At 65.9% G+C, this 14,975-nt stretch overlaps 1 protein-coding gene across 1 annotated transcript; it reads left to right on the top strand.

Moving 5' to 3' along the window:
* The first annotated feature begins 2,304 nt into the window (after positions 1 to 2,304).
* FAM71F2 (family with sequence similarity 71 member F2) lies at positions 2,305 to 11,571 on the top strand. Its single transcript, XM_044430866.1, has 7 exons — positions 2,305 to 2,445; positions 3,128 to 3,306; positions 6,249 to 6,532; positions 7,150 to 7,255; positions 8,830 to 8,888; positions 9,335 to 9,554; positions 10,749 to 11,571. The coding sequence occupies exons 1-7, from the start codon at positions 2,305 to 2,307 to the stop codon at positions 11,569 to 11,571; spliced, it is 1,812 nt and encodes a 603-aa protein (XP_044286801.1).
* The last annotated feature ends 3,404 nt before the right edge of the window (positions 11,572 to 14,975 follow it).

The following is a 14,975-nucleotide window of genomic DNA, read 5'->3' as shown; positions in this document are numbered from 1 at the left end:
AGCGCCGCGGGCCGCGCGGGTTCTCCCCGCCGCGGCCCGCAAAGGCGCTTCCCCGGCTCTCGGCCGCGCCCCGCGGGGCCCTGTGCTGCTTGCGTTTGCCTCCTGCCCCGCGGCCGCCGGGCGCCCTGGGCGGTTTGCAGGGAAAGCAGGCGGGGCGCAGGCTGGCCCAGCTCTGTGCCCCCCCGACCCCCCCCCCCCGCAGATGCCCTTTCTGAGAGTGCGACATGCGGGGCTGCGGTGGGCTCACCCCTCACCTACTGGGCTCGGCCTGAGGGCTGCAGCTGAGCCGGCGTGCGATCGGCTGGCAAGGGGCGGCCGGCCTTCTCCGCAGCCAGACGGGCAGCCAGAGGCCTGCCGGGCCCTTCCCTCCCGGCCTGCCCTGCCCCACGAGGCCTGCAGAGTCTACCCTGGGGGCTGCTGCTGTGCTGGGGAGGGCCCCCGAGGGTGTTCACCTTGGAGGCACTCAAGAGACCACCCCCTCCCACAAGCCCCCTGAAAAGACAGGCGAGGGGTCAACCGGACGATCTTGTGACGTTCCTGTTTCTGTTTCTGCTTCTGCTTCTTAGGGACCGGCTGAGACCCAGAGGTGAGTGCCCAGCCCGGGACAAGCTGCTGGATCGGGGCCGCCTCCACTGCAGCTGCCATGCCCTGGCTGGTGAAGCTGTACCTGCTGGGCCTGCTGGTCTCTCTCCTCTCAGCTCTCTTTGGGCTGCTGGGGTTTGTGGATGAGCTGTTGCCCCTGCCGGGGCTGGAGCCCAGCCTCTCCGAGCAGTGGACGGGATCCGCGGGCAGCAGGCTTGTGGGCGGCCCCCGCCTGGGCCTGGCAGGAAGCGTCAAGCTGCAGCCCCACAGAGCCGTCGGCTCGTACCTGTGAGGCGGATGCCATGCTGTGGAGCCGGGCCGGTGGCGCACGGGGAGCCTGGGACCAGAGACCTGCCGGGCCTTTGCCGCCTGCCCCCCGCAGAGCCGCGACCCTTGACGGCGTTCCCAGATGGAGTTGCAGGACTGGCGCCTCGCCCACGGGGCGCTTCCGGAGCAAGCCGAGGCTTGGAAAGAACTTGCCGCCGAGGGCTAGTGACACGTGGGCCGCTGTGCTTCTCCGGCCCCGGCCCACCCTCCTGCGGTGGGTAGACCTCCTCCGGGGCCCTGCTTCTCGGCCCATCTGCACTCTCCCGGCCCTGGGCCCACGCGTGGCCTGGCCGTTTCGCTAAGCCCTACGAAAGTGCGTGTCCCATGGGTTGAGCCAGGGCCAGCCCCCGCCAAGAAACCTGCGCGGCACACGGGGAGCGGCTGGCGCTGTGCAGGCGCCCGCAGGGCCACGGTTGCCCAAGCAGCTGGCTGACGGGCCTTAACGCGGAAGCGCCTTTGTGCCCCACCCCGCTGCCCCGAAGGAGCGGCAGAAGGGGGCTTGCTTCATCCCTGAGCCCCACGGCGGCAGCCAGAGCCATTTCGCCTTCGCCAGCCTCTCCACGGGGGCAACGGGGCCCTGCTGGCCCCAGCTACATGGGGGATGTGGCCTCTGTGGGGCAGCGCGAGGGGGGCGGCAGCAGGGCTGCGGTGGAGCACACCAGGCCGGGAAGCGGGGAAGGCTGCTGCTGTGGGGCTGGCAGCCGCTGCTCTGAGCCGGGCACCCCACGGCTACCTGGAGCAGGCGGGCAGCTGGGCCCAAACGAAGACGCACGGGGCAAGAGCTGGCCTGAGAGGGCAGGCCTGCGCTGGGGGGCACACCTCGGGGTGGTGACCCCCTGAACCCGTGGCTTGCTGTGCTGACCTTCGCCTGATCTCCTCCTGCTGAAGTCGCTACAGGGAGGGGCAGTGGAAATGGTGCCCCCCCCCCCCCGTTGCAAGTTCAGGGCTGGTGCTGCGGCGAGGGGAGGGGAGGGGCCTCCGACGCTTGTTTTTCAATAAATGCAGAGCTGGTTTTTAAACTTCTCGCTGTGAGCGTGTGTTGCGGGGAGGGGTGCTGGGGGCACAGGGTGGCCCGCGGTGCCCTGCAGGGACGGGCTGTGCAGGAATCTGGGGGTGCAGCCTCCCCCCTTGCCCCTTCATCCTAGGAAACTGGCTAGGCAGGGGAGTTGGGCCTGCAGGATTCTGTGGGACGCGGCCCCGGGACCTCCCGTGGGAAGGAGTGCAGGCCCAGTGTGACCTCACAGCCCCAGCTGGGCAGCCCCCCCAGGGCATCACTGTGATGCGCTGCCCGCCCAGCGCCCCAGCGGCTGCCGCCGGCTGAGCCAGGCAGGGCCAAGAGAGGCGGCGCCCCGAGGGGCATGTGCGCCGTGCTGAGCCCTGCTCTCGGAAGCCCCCATGTCTGAAGGGGCCCCCGCGGACCCCCAAGGGGCTGGCGAGGTGCTGGGCCTGGAGGGGGGGCTGCTCTGCCGGCTGGTCCACTCCCCAGACTACAACCTGTTCCCTAACTCGGCCGTGTTTGAGAGCAACTTCTTGCAGGTGCGTCCGGGCCGGGGGCCGGCGGGGCTGTTCGGGTCCGGCTGCTGGTTCTCGCAGGCAGGCGGCCCCTCGGGGCTGCCCCCCTCCCCGCCTTTGAAAGGCCCGTTTGGTGCCCAGCTGACTCGCTCTGCTCCCGGCCTGCTCTGTGCCAGGGCCCTCCGGGCTCCCCGTGCTGCTCGTCTGCCCTCGCCCCTGCCAGGCTCCGGGGAGCTGGGAAGCAGAGCGGGATTTGCCCCAGGGTGGTCCTGGCCCCAGCCTGGCTCTCCGGGGGCCTTGCCCCATTGCCACGGGGGGAGGGCCTGCCTTTGCTCGGTGTGCCTCCAAGGGCAGCTCCTGGCAGAGTCGGGGGTCTCCCTTGAGCGGGGGCAGGCCAAGCTCCAGCTCAGCTTGGGCAGGGAAGGGCAGGGGGCCTCGATGGCCAGGCCGGCCTCAGCAGCACCTATCCTGCTCGTTGCCACTCCTGGGCCAGAAGCGCAGCGGGGGACTCGCTGGGGGTTGGTGCTCGGGGGGCAGAGCCGCAGGGCACACGGCCTGCCCGTCCCCAGGAGCAGCTCCTCGCCTGTCGGCCTTCCCTTTGGTCCCCAGCCCTGGCGGCAGCGCCGCCCCCTGCTGGGCGGGGGGCCAGGACGCCACCTCAGGCTCAACCGTGGCCCCTGAATGGGTGGGGGGGCTTTCTCCGCAGGTGACAAAGAAGGGGAAGTGGGTGGACATCACCAACACGCCCACCATCGTCATCATGGGCGTGACCTCCTCCGACCCCTGCCTCCCACTGCCCAACGTGCTGCTGATGGCCAGGCAGCAGGCCCCCCTCCCGAGAAGCGCCAGTGAGGCCCCCCGGCGGCCCGCCATAGACCTCACCCGGTAAGGGCCGGCCGGTCTGCCTTCGCCCCGGGGAGGGAACCCGGCCCAAGGCCTTCGGGGCCTCGCAGTGGCTGCCCCCGGAGCCGAGGCCCCGGCACGGCTTCCCTCCCGGCCCAGGGGCCAGGAGTGCCGGGCATCCCGTCAGAAACAGCGGGCGGGCACGGGCGGGCAAGCGAAAGCGCTTTGTGGGCAGGTCCTGCCCGTGTCGCCTGGGCAAGGCTTTCACGCTGGCCGGCCAGGAGTCGGTCCTGCTGCCTCCGCTCCAGCCTGACTGCTGGAGACCCCCGAGGGCTCAGGCTTCGTCCCGCTAGGCGGCTGAGGCAGGCAGTTCTCAGTCCCAAGTCTCCCCCACGGCCACTGAATCCTGTCTCGGGGCCGCTTCCTGCCTCACAGTATTCTAAGATAACATCCAAGCTTAGGCAGCTCGTGGCCCTCCAGGAGTGCCGGTCTGCAGTTCCCATCCGCCCCAGCCAGCACAGCATAACCAGTGGGAGTTGTAGGCCAAACCAGCCGAGGCTCCCGCAATTGCTGAGTTGGAGGGGGGCAGGCGGACGAGTGAGTCCCACGCCTGTGCCATGCAGGACTGAGCGCTGTCAGCCCCCCCCCCCCCGGCTGTCCCGCTGCATCCCGAGTGCCTCCCGTGGGTGGACACCCCTCCCGGGTCGCGGGTGCCGGAGCTGCTCTGCTCCAGTAGCGATTGTTTAGTCGCAGAGTCGTGCCCGACCCATCGTGACCGCCCGTGGTTCTGTGTCTTGCACCTCGGGATGATCGAGAAGAGACGCCGGCCTTCCCCTTTGCGACGGCCCTTCGAGAGCCCTGGAGTGCCCTCCGGCCTCCCCCAGCCTCGTCTCTCCTCATGGGGCTTGTCTGCAGCCGCCTGGGTCTTGTGTCGCCCTCTGACCCGTCGAGCTGGTCCGCACCCTTGCGCAACTGCAGAATGACCAGGGCTGCTTAAAGGGGAACGAGGCCTTCATGGGACTTGGAAGTGGTCCTGCTACTGGCGTCAGTAGTATTTGCCTTTTTTGTAGCCACATCACGCTCCTATTCATTCAGCTTGTTGTTAGTTGCAAAGTTGCACCCGACCCATCGTGACCCCATGGACAACGCTCCCCCAGGCCCCCCTGTCCTCCACCTTCCCCCGGAGTCCCCCTGAGCTCGCACCCACCGCCCCAGTGACCCCATCCAGCCCCCTCCTCCTTTTCCCGTCAATCGTTCCCAGCATCAAGCTCTTCTCCGGGGAGGAGAATGATGTCAGCTGCCTTGAGCCCTTTGTAGGGAAAAGGCAGGATATAAATCGCAATATAAATAAATAAAGATATTTTACATCCACGGTATTCTCACCGTCCACCGGGGAGGTTACCCAATCAAAAATGAAATCAAATTAGTCTAGCAGGACTTGCTGTTGAAAAATCCATGTTGGTTTCTAGTAGCCACTGCTTGGTTTTCTTGGTGTTTGCAGACTGACTGCTTTATAATCTGCCCCTGACTTTGGTATCAGAGCAACTGGTCTGTGTTTCCCAGGTTCCCCCTTCCCCCCTTTTGAGGCCAGGGAGTGCATCAGCCGCCCTGCAGCCCCCGTGCAGGTTGCCCACCCTGCGCGAGTGCACAAATCAGAGACGGTGGTCCCGAGAGAACTCCTGCCATAGAGCCCTAGCACAGCGGAGACGGAAGGGGCCACAAAGGCCAGCGAGTCCACCCCCAATGCAGGACACCAAGTCGCACCGTCCCTCTCAGAGGGCGCCCAGCTCCTTTGCTCCTTCAGGATGCGTTCTCCGTGGGCCCTGGGGAACGGCGGCCACTCGAAGTCCTGAGCACTTGCCTCCCCATCTCAGGCCGCAGTCCTGCTGGCTCAGCTCGTACTTCCCCTTTGCCAAGGAGGCCATCGATCTTCTGGGGAAAGAACGAGCCGAAGAGGAGCCAAGCACTTCTGCCCTTTCTTTGTCACCTGTTATCATTCCGCCATCCTCAGGGAGTCGTTGAAATGCTATTTCTTGCCTGCCTTTTACCACGTGTGCATCTGAAGAAGGCTTTTCCGCTGCTGCTACGAATAGCTTCCCTCCGCGCATGCTCAGCTTTAGCCTTTCCAAGGCTCTCCTCGCAATTCCGAGCCTCCGGCCCGTGCCCCCCCTTTGCAGCCCAGCCTTCCTTCCACTTCCTTGGTGCTTCCAGGCCACCCCAAAACCTTTTGTGAAGTCTCATTGGCTTCCTTCCTTCTGCCTTTTCTTTTGTCAGAATTGTTTCTAATTGCACCTTTAGAATCTCCTTTTTAAAAAATTCCCTCCCACCTTGGTCTCCTTTTCCAAGAAGCATTGCTTGCGTTGGGACATTATTTATCACTGTTCTGAGTTTGTTAAAGTTAACTTTTCTAAAATACAGGTTATATGTTTGGCTGTCCTTGACTTAGAATCAAGCTTGGCACCATCATTTCCCCCAGAGTTCCCATAACAGCCACTTGAGCCACGAAGCCATCTCTGCTGGTTAGACTCAAATGAGGGGTGGGCGACCCCCCCCCCGCCCTTTCCTTCCTCCAGCTTCTGCAGGAAGAAGCGGTTGGCAACGCAGCTCAGGAGTTTCTCAGAGGCCGCTGTCTGGCAACAGATAGTGGGGCAGTCGAGGTCGGGGCCCACCTCTGACCGGACACATTTCCAGAGCTTGGCTAGGAGGACAGTGAGTCCAGGCCACGAGTATCGAGAGTGGCTGCCCCACCCTGATGCCCTCCAGACATGCGGGCTGGTGTCCCGGGCGACGGGCCGCTGCCCTGCGGTGGGGCCAGGAACAGCTGTGCCCGCTCGGCAGGGGTGCCTTCCTCGGCGAGGGGTCCTGTGCGCCCTCCGGGCCAGGGTGCCCCCAGCTTGCGCCCCTCGGCCCCGGGCTCTCCACGGGACCCCCGGCTGCTCCTGCCTCACGCCCAGCACCCAGCTGGCCGCGTTGCCTTCTCCCAGGCTGCTCCCACTCCGATACGTCCGGCTGTCCGTCCACGATGCCGCTCGCCGGATCCTGCGCGTTCAGACGGTGACAGGGAAGGTGTACTACCTGCAGCTGCACCCAGAGCACCCCCGTGCCGTCTTCGCCCTGTGGAGCCGCCTGGCCGACATCCTGCAGCGGGGCCTCTCCATCACCACCAAGGACCCCAGCATCCGCATCCGGCACAGCCTGGTGCCCAGCGGGGGCAGCAGCCCCACCAGCAGCAGCTCCTCCGCGGAGGTAGGGCCCCGCCCCCCACGCACCCCTCTCCCTGAGGACTTGCATGGGGCTCCGGGGCACTCGGGCCTTTGGGGGCACAGCGCCGGACTGCATCAAGCAGCTTGGAGTTCCCTCAGCTGAAGCGCCACGGGCACCGGGTTGCCCCCGTTTTGTGGCCAGGCAGCACGAAGCTCGGCCACACGGTGCTGTGTCGGAAGCCAGCGGGACTGGCCCACCTGCTCCAGACGAGCCGGCTGCCCCGGGGGTCCAGCACACCTGCGTGCCCTGGAGGCGGCAGGCAAGCCTGGCCCCCGCACGGCCGGTCCCAGGGGCCGGCAGTCCCGGCAGGAGCAGGGGCCGCAGCGGCCGAGGCGAGGAGGGCTTGCCTGGCCTCCCACTGCCCTGCGCCTCCCTTTCCTGGGTGTGGGGAGTGCTGGCCGGAGCAGCTCGGCGACTGCGGTCCATCCCATCCCGCGAGGGGCTGCCAGCTTCCCGCTCCCCCTGCGAGGCTCCTCTGTGCAAGAGCACACGCCCGGATCGGGCTGCAGGGCAGGAGGGCACGCTCTGTGGCGTGGCGTGGCGTGGCTTGCCTTGCGGAAGAGGTGGCCCAACCCCACTGCGACATGCCTGGCTCTTGCCTGCGCCAACAGTACCCGGAAGACGTGCCACAGAGCCGGAGTGTGATGAGGAGGGTCGGGAGGAAGATGTCGGGCGTTTTCTCCCAGATCTCGGGAAAGCCTTTGAGGAAAATGGAGAGACGAAGAAGGTAAGCGGTGTCCTTTGCGCAGCTGCTACCAAGCCGGGCCAACACAGGCAGCAGCGGAGCGCCCGGCTCGCGCTCAGGCGCCTGGGCAGGGCCAGGCGGCGATGTGCTGCACTGGCCTGCTCTGCTTGCTGCCCCGTGACCTGAGCCCGGGATGCTCTTTAAAATGGTCTGTGTTGATGTCCAGTTCCTGCCGTGTTGCACTTGCCAAACGCCTCCCTCTGTTCACCACTCTGGTCTCACGGAAAGAAGGGCTGGAACATTGGTGCGAGAGCGACGGCACCACCGCGCCACCGGGGCCGTGTTCTCCCAAAGGCCTGGTGGGCCCCGCTTCTCGAGATCCCCTGCTCGGCGGGCGCCAGAGGGTGGCAACGGGCGGCCTCCAGCTGCACCTCCTGGGCCCGGCCCTGGTCCTTCCCTTCTGCCGGGGAGAGGGCTGCGCGTGCCTTCCCCGAAAGGGTGCTGCCCCACTCCAGCAACCCAGCAAGCTCCACGTGTGAGCTCGCCCTGGGCAGGGAAGGGAGACGGGCAGGCGTGCCCTCTCCCGGCTCGTGCCCCTTGCTGGCCAGCCCGGCCCGTGGGGCCCTCGGGTGCTGGCATGCTGCTGCCGGCGCCAGCAGAGAGCCGGGGTGCCTGGGCTGAGTGGGCCGGTAGCGCATCCCCTGCCCGGTCCGTGGGCCGGGCAGGGTGGCCGCTTCCCCCTCGCTGCTGCGGGAAGATCAGGAAGCGGCTCCTTTAAGCCGCAGAGCGGCGGGGCAGTGGCAGCCCCGGTCCCCAACCTGCTCGGCTGGGGAGCTCCCTCAGCTTGGCCCAGGGTCGCTGTCACAAGGCCGACACGGCGTGGACGAGGCAGGCTGCCCTGCGCTCCACACGAGAGGGGAAAGGCCAGGTACCAGCGCGAAGGCGTAGCGAGCAGGTGCTCGCCACAGGGAAGCGAGATCTGGGGCGGCCGCAGGGGCCTCGGCCATGTCCTCCCGCTCTTCCTGGGACAGGCCCGTCCAGGTGCCGAAGTGCCCCCTCCCAGGCAGGGGGTGGTGGACAAAATGGCCCCACAGAGCCCCGCAGGAGGAAGGCTTCTCCAGGAACTGGGCGGAAGGAACTGGGCGAGCCAAAGGCAGCTAGAGAGCCCAGACAGCCGGGGCGGCTGCGGCACTCCTGGGTCAGCAGGGCGTGTGGCTCTCGGGCCTGCCGGAGCTGTGCAGCCCTGGCCGGCGGAGGCAAGCGGAGGGGCGGCTGCGCAGCCGAGGCTCTTGCTGGCGCCCCGTTCAGTCCGAGCCCCGGAAAACGGCCCCAGCGAGGGCCACTTCCAGGCAGCACGGGCGGGGGGACCAGGCCATGCGCCGCCGGTCCTCCACGAGCATCATGACTGCCATGTCGCTCCTGCCACCCCTGCCCTGGAGCGTCCGCTCAGAAGAGCCGCCTCGAGGCACGCTCCAGCGGGGCCCTCCCGGGGGGCACGTGCTGCCGAAAAGCGGCTGCTCGTAGGGGTCTGGGGAGCGTTGTGGAAAGGGTGGCCTCGGCCTCCTGCTTCAAAAGAGGGTGACGCCGTTGGGCCGCTTTCTCTCCTTTGCCGCCAGAGTGTCATTCCAGGGAGAGGCTCCGGAGGACGTGTCCGCCATGTCCAATGACATTAAAGGTAAGAGGCCGACACTCGGTGGGCGGTGGGATTCACCCACAGGACGTCCACTTCGGCAGGAGAATCCTGCCATCGCGGTCACAATCATCATCGCAAAGAGGTTCCAGGCACTGCTGGGCTTCCCCACAGCAGTCCACTGGGGCACTGGAGACCGCCCAAAGCGGCCCTCCACCTTGCGCCCGGGCCGGCTGGGGGCCACCTTAATAGCACAGGAAGATCCCGGGCCCAGGGCGCTGCATGCAGCAGCCGCGAGAAGCCTCCGCGCCACCGGCAGCCCCAGCCCTCGCCCGCGGCGAGGCGAGGCGCTCCTCCCGCTTGTCGGCGTGGGGGTGCGCGGAGGGGCGCCTCCACGAGGGCGTGCGCACGTGCCTCCGCTGCACTGGCGGCAGCAGGGTCGGGCCCCTGCCCTGGCCTGCCCCCGCTTACCTCGCCCGCCTGCCTTGCAGTGCTGTTCTACGACATGCCCCCGCCGCTGGTGTGTGCCCGGTGCAAACGGCGGCTGCCCAGTAGGCCCCCGGGGGGCGCCGGCGAGCTCAAGCCCTCTGCACCCGACCTGGACCTGCTGCCCTGGATGGACGGGAGAAGCCACGGCCTCTGGCAGCAGGAGACGCCCTCCTGGCTGCAGCCGCTCTGCCGCCTCAGCAGCCTGGCTGCCGCTGGCTGGAAGTAGCGCCGGTGCCCGAGGGACGGGTGCCTGACCTGGGCCGCAGGCAGGCCCTGCCCGGCAGGGAGGCACCGGCCGGCAGAGACCGCAGTGAGAGCTAAAGCAAAATAAATCTAAAAGGCTGGGCAGGAGGGCGCTGTGCCTGGCACTCGGGGCAGGGGCAGGCGGGCGGTGAAGCCTGAGGTCCGCCGTGCCTGATCTTTCCCGCTCCGGGACTTGGGAGGTGCCGCCTCGCTGCCCAGGGGCGCAGCGTATTTGCCCAGGGAAGGGGAGGGGAGGGGAGGGCAGCTGGGCCCCCTCCTGATTTCTGGGCCCGGGGACAGTAAAGGAGGCGTGCCCTGCCCGCCTGCCTACACACCCCGTAACCTGTAGGGTGAGGAGCCACTCTTGATCCCAAAGGGGAGGGGCCACTCAGGCTGCTCTGCCTGGGAGTCCCCCCGCAGGGGGGAGCCATTGCACCCTCCCGCGAAGGGGGCCGGTGTGCATGGGAGGGGGTTCCCACAGCTTGTGGGAGCAGCTGCCCGGGCCGGAGCACGGCCGGATGCTTCCTGCCAGCCCCCACCTGTGTGGGACTGCAGCTTGCGTGGCTTGCTGGGGATCATGGGAGCTGTAGTCCATCGCATCTGGACAACCCACTGCAGCTCCATCCATAGGCCCCGTGGCATCCACGCCAGGGCAGGGGATCAGCGAGCGACTCTGGCCCCCGGCCGCTTTGCTTCGTCCCGTGAGGGCCGGTCCTCGGACGCAGCGCTTCAGCCCTAAAGGGCCGCACGCATCTGGCAAGGAGCCGCACTGTGCGCCGCCAGGCAGTGAGGCTGCCAGGCGCAGCCTCGGAGCTCCGCCCACTGGTCGCTGCATTCTGAAAAGACGCGTGGAAGACCCTCCGTGCGCCGGAGGGCTCGGCTGGATCTGCTGGGCTGAATCGCGGAAGTCTTCCTCCTGCAGACCAGCCTCCGGCGCCCGCCCACCCGCACTCCCGCAGGGGCTGCGCCACAGGGGCGGCTCTGCAGCTCGGCCCGTGGCTTCCCGTCCGAGGGGCCTGCGTTGCGCGATGCGGGGACCCCTGCGCGGCGCGCGGGGAGAAGCGCTACGGCGCACCGGGTCGTCGCGGCTCAGCCGGGCCCTTGTGCGGGGAGCGAGGCGGGGGCTCCTGCCCGGCTTCTCTGCAGAGGCGGCCTTTTCTGTCCCCGCCGCAGGCGGAAAGGCGGCTCCGCTCCGAGCCCCGCCGGCCTTTCCACGCCCCCCCCCTCAAGCAAGCGCCCCCTCCCCGCGTTGGCAGCCGCCTTTCCTCGCCGTGGCGCCTCTGCGCACCGGGGCCCGCGCCGCGCGCCAGAAAAAGGGAAGGCGGCTTCCCGGGGGCCGCCCACCGCCTTCGCGCCCCCGCCGGCTGGGCGCCACTGCCGGCGGGGTCGCCCCGGGGCCCCTGGCCAGTCGCCGGCTTCTGGCCCGCGCAGGAGCGCGAAGAGCGCAGCCCCTCTCGCCGCGCGGGCTTCGAGCGAGGGGGGGAGGAAGGGCCGGCCCGCGCGCCAGCAGAGAGCGCAGCCCGCGCAAGGAGGGGGCCGGCAGGATGGCTTTATCCGCCGCCGCAGCCCGGCCGCCAGCCACGGCCGAGGCGGGCCGATCGCCGGGCCGGGCTCCAGCCTCTCCTGGCGCGCACGGGGCGGCAGAGGGCGCCCTGCCGCCAGCGCCGAGGCCGCCGCCGCCGCCGCCTTGCCCGCCAGAGCGGTGAGGCCGGTGCGCCCGCCCCGCGCCGCTCCGCAAGCAGCGCCGGCCCCCCTGCAAACACCCGGCCCGAAGGCCGCTCGGGCCGCCCTTCCCTGGCCCCGCATCCGGCAGCTGGGCACAAGCGCAGAGGATCCCGCCGGTCAGAGCCAAGGGGACCCCTGCGAGGCACGGGGGCCGCACCACCACAGAGCGGTGAGGCGGATCCGGCGTTCCAGCACAACCCAGGACCCTCCCTCTTCCTGCGGCGTGTTTGCGGGCAGCTTCCACAAAACAGAAAGTTCTGCATACACATAAGACACCAGCATCTAAACTGTTGCACATAAACCTCAATAAAGGCAGGCCAAGTTTCCCTAGACTTCTCCTTTTACATGTGCCACCTAAATATCCCGATTCCAGACCGGAAAAGCATCATTAGGTTGCCAGTCCTAACCCAGACCCGATCCAGGCCTTCCACTTTGTGACAGCCTTTCATGGACTTGCCGAGTGAGTCCTATCGCCTCCCCTCTGAGTCTTCTCTGCTCAAGGTAAAGCACACCCAGCTGTTTCCCCTTCTCCTCACAGGGCTGTTGCCAGTCCCCTAGCCCCCTCTGCTGCCGCCCTCTGAGCCCTTTCCAGCTTGTCTGCATCTTTCTCAAATGTGTCCAGAACTGGGCATGGGACTCTAGAGGAGGCCTCACCAGTGCTGAGTAAACTGGTCCTTTGTATGATCTGGAAAAGATACTTTATCAATGCAGCCCAAAATAGCCTTTTTGCAGCCCCCTCACACTGTTGACTCAGATTAAGCTTGTGATCGCCAACAATACCAAGATCCTTCTCTTGCTTGTAGTACTCTTGAGTCAAAGCTCCCTCCGTCCATTACTCTGCGTCAGTTCCCTTTTCCTAGGTATAGAATTTGGCATTTGTCCCTGTTAAATTCCATTCAGTTATTTTCAGCCCAGCACTCCAACTTGCGAAGACGGCTCTGAATTTTTTCCTGCCTTGCCACCCAAATTTGGTCATCTGCAGACCAGCATTCCCTGCCCCCTTCATCCAAGTCGTTAATTAAAAGGCTGAAAAGCACTGGGCCCCACGGTTCCCCACTTGTTACCTCCCCCCAGCGTGAGAAGGTGCCATGGATGGGCGCCCCTCAAGTCCGATTCTGCAGCCAGCAGCGGATCCGCCGGAGCGCTGCCCCGGCCAGTCCCCTTCTAGCTGGTCTGCTGATAGAAACGCTGTCAAGAGCTTCACTGAAGTGGAGCCACGGCCCGTCCGCAGCATCCCCCGGCCTGCCAGAAGTGTAATCAGATCGGCCCGGCAGGCGCTTTCAGGGCCAGTCCACGCTGGCTCCTAGTCAGCTGCTCAGGCAGGAGCTGGAAGCAGCAGTGGCCGGAGTGCCCCGGGCTGCCTCTTCGAGCCGAGGACCTGATGGAGCTGAGGCGAGCCCCTCAGTGCCACCCTCTGCCTGCCACAAGTGCCAGGCCACGGGTGCAAGAGGCCCCTCTGCGCTTGCCGGCAGCCGCCTCCTGCCCGCGCATCTTCTAAGGAGCGGTGGAGCACGGGCCTCGCTGCCTGGCCTTCCATCGTGCGGTTTGCTCAGTTGTATTCCCAAGTCTGCCCAGAGCGACAGGCTGGGGCCCGGGGCCCGGAGCTTTCAGGCCCTCGCTGTCGGCCTCATGGGCGGCAGCAGATTGCACAGTGGTGCCCAGGACTCTGGGGCTTCCCTGGCCTTTGGGGGCTCACTTTGCTGGGGTGGTTTTGGGTTTCTCGGCTGTGGGGAGAAGGGAGATGCTGCTTGCAAACACACGTAAAACAAGCTAAGAAGTACACCGGGGGGGGGGGGGGGGGGGGGATTTGCCTGAAGGCTGCTGGACTGGCACCCGGAAGGGCCCTCCAAGGGTGGGCAGGTCTCCATTTTCCCTGCAGCAGTGGGAGGGGGCCGTCTGGGGCTTCCTGCTGGGGGGCCCTGCCGAGATGTGGACTCCCAGCATGCGCACAGCCCTCCTCAGCCTTGACGCTGGCCCTGCACAGAGTTTCTCGGCCCTTCGTGCATTTGTGCAGGGGAACCACGTGGTGAGACATGATATAGGACTGAACTCCGGAGTTACTCAATCTCGGCCAAGAGCCAGAAAGGCAGAAGATGTGGGTTTCTTCTTCAAGCGGGACTCCGCTGAAGAAATCAGTGTCCAGTTCTGGGCACCAAGATATAAGAAAGATGCAGGCATATTGGAAAGGGTCCAGAGGAGGGCAACAAAAATGATCCAGGATTTGGAAGCACTGCCCTGTGGGGAGAGACAGAGAACTGGGCATGTTCAGCCTTGAGAAGAGAAGGCTGAGGGGGGACATGATATCCATCTACAAGGACCTCAAAGGCTGTCCCAAAGAGGAAGGTCAAGATCTCTTCTTGCTGATGCCAGAGTACAGGACACGGAATCATCAGTTCAAGTTGCGACAACCCAGATTCAGGCTGGACATCTGGAAAAACTTCCTCATGATCAGAGGGATACGGCAGTGGAACCAGCTGCCTGGAGGGGAGGGGGGCTCTCCCCCACTGGAGGCGTTCAGGAAGAACCTGGGCAGCCCCCTGGGTGGGGTGGTGCAACCTGGTGTCCTGCACTGAGCAGGGGCTTGGACCCGGTGGCCTTGACGGCCCCTTCCAGCTCCAGCATTCTGAGATTCCATGGCCGCTGAGAGCAGCCTCGCTCGATCCGTGCGAGGGCCGGAAGCTGCAGCTGAAGCTGAAGGGCTGCTTGCGTGTCCTCAGTAGCACCCCCCCCCCCCACTGTGGCTTGGGGTTTCCTTAGGAAAGGCTTTTCTCCCAGACCCAACAGCTTTAATCGGAAGTGCATTGTTTTCAACGATATATCGGGTGTCCTCTAATTATAGGAATGGGGAGACGAGTACGTTGAAATCCGTGTGCTTTAAAATCCAGGCAAGGCAGCAAGATGTTGGACGAGCTTTATCTTTGGGACTGCATGACCTGATGACCAGCCACTGCGCCTTGCAGCTTCACCTGAACGATTCCGCCTTGGCACGTGGAGGAGACCGCGGGCAGAATGCCTGGGGCCCGCATGTATGGTTGTCCATAAGAGGCTGAGCGTGAGTCTACAGGCCGGTGCCTTCCTTTGGGGAGGGGCCCCCGTGACCCTCAGAGGCTGAGCAGCTGCTCGTGCACAGACAGCTGGCTGGCAGGGTGGGCAGGGCCTGTTGCAAGCCCCCTTCCCCGGAAAGCAGAGCGGTGAGAGCCAGGGAAAGGAGGTCTGCCGAAGGACCGGCAGCAAGGCGGAAGCGTGGCTACATTTCCTGCGGAGGGTTTTCCTTCACCTCCAGCTATGGAACCCCTCCAGCCTGGTCCCCTCTGCACTTTAGGACTTCAACCCCCATCCACCCTGGCTAGCATAGGCAATGGCCAGGAATGCTGGGAGCTGTAGGCTACATAGTTGGAGAGCACCAGAGCGGGGAAGCCTGGCTGGAAGCATCCCGAAAGGGCAGCTGCTAAAGATGCCGCCCTCCACCGAGCTGGCCAGGCTTGGGACACCTGCTCACCAAGGCCTAAATATCACCGGCTAATCCTATAAGGCAGTCGGCACTATGAGACTGGCTTCTCCAGGCTGGGTGGCTTGGCCAGAGAACCCTTTCTGGCAGGCGAAAAGCCCAGACGGCGTGCGCGAGTTGCACACAGCTGTGCTCTCCAAGGTGTCCCTGTGTCCTCCTCCCCTGCA

Source organism: Varanus komodoensis, unplaced genomic scaffold, assembly GCF_004798865.1.
Source record: "Varanus komodoensis strain SLA01 unplaced genomic scaffold, ASM479886v1 scaffold1, whole genome shotgun sequence".
NCBI classification, from domain to species: domain Eukaryota; kingdom Metazoa; phylum Chordata; class Lepidosauria; order Squamata; family Varanidae; genus Varanus; species Varanus komodoensis.
The sequence above is the reverse complement of the archived record's forward strand: the minus strand, read 5'-3'. Positions and strand labels throughout refer to the sequence as shown.

Bases quoted from the DNA above. Each gene is read 5' to 3' on its own strand.
- FAM71F2 (XM_044430866.1), top strand. From the start codon at position 2,305: ATGTCTGAAGGGGCCCCCGCGGACCCCCAAGGGGCTGGCGAGGTGCTG. The intron at 2,446-3,127 runs GTGCGTCCGGGC...CTTTCTCCGCAG, and splicing joins TTGAGAGCAACTTCTTGCAG to GTGACAAAGAAGGGGAAGTG. The intron at 8,889-9,334 runs GTAAGAGGCCGA...CCTGCCTTGCAG, and splicing joins CATGTCCAATGACATTAAAG to TGCTGTTCTACGACATGCCC.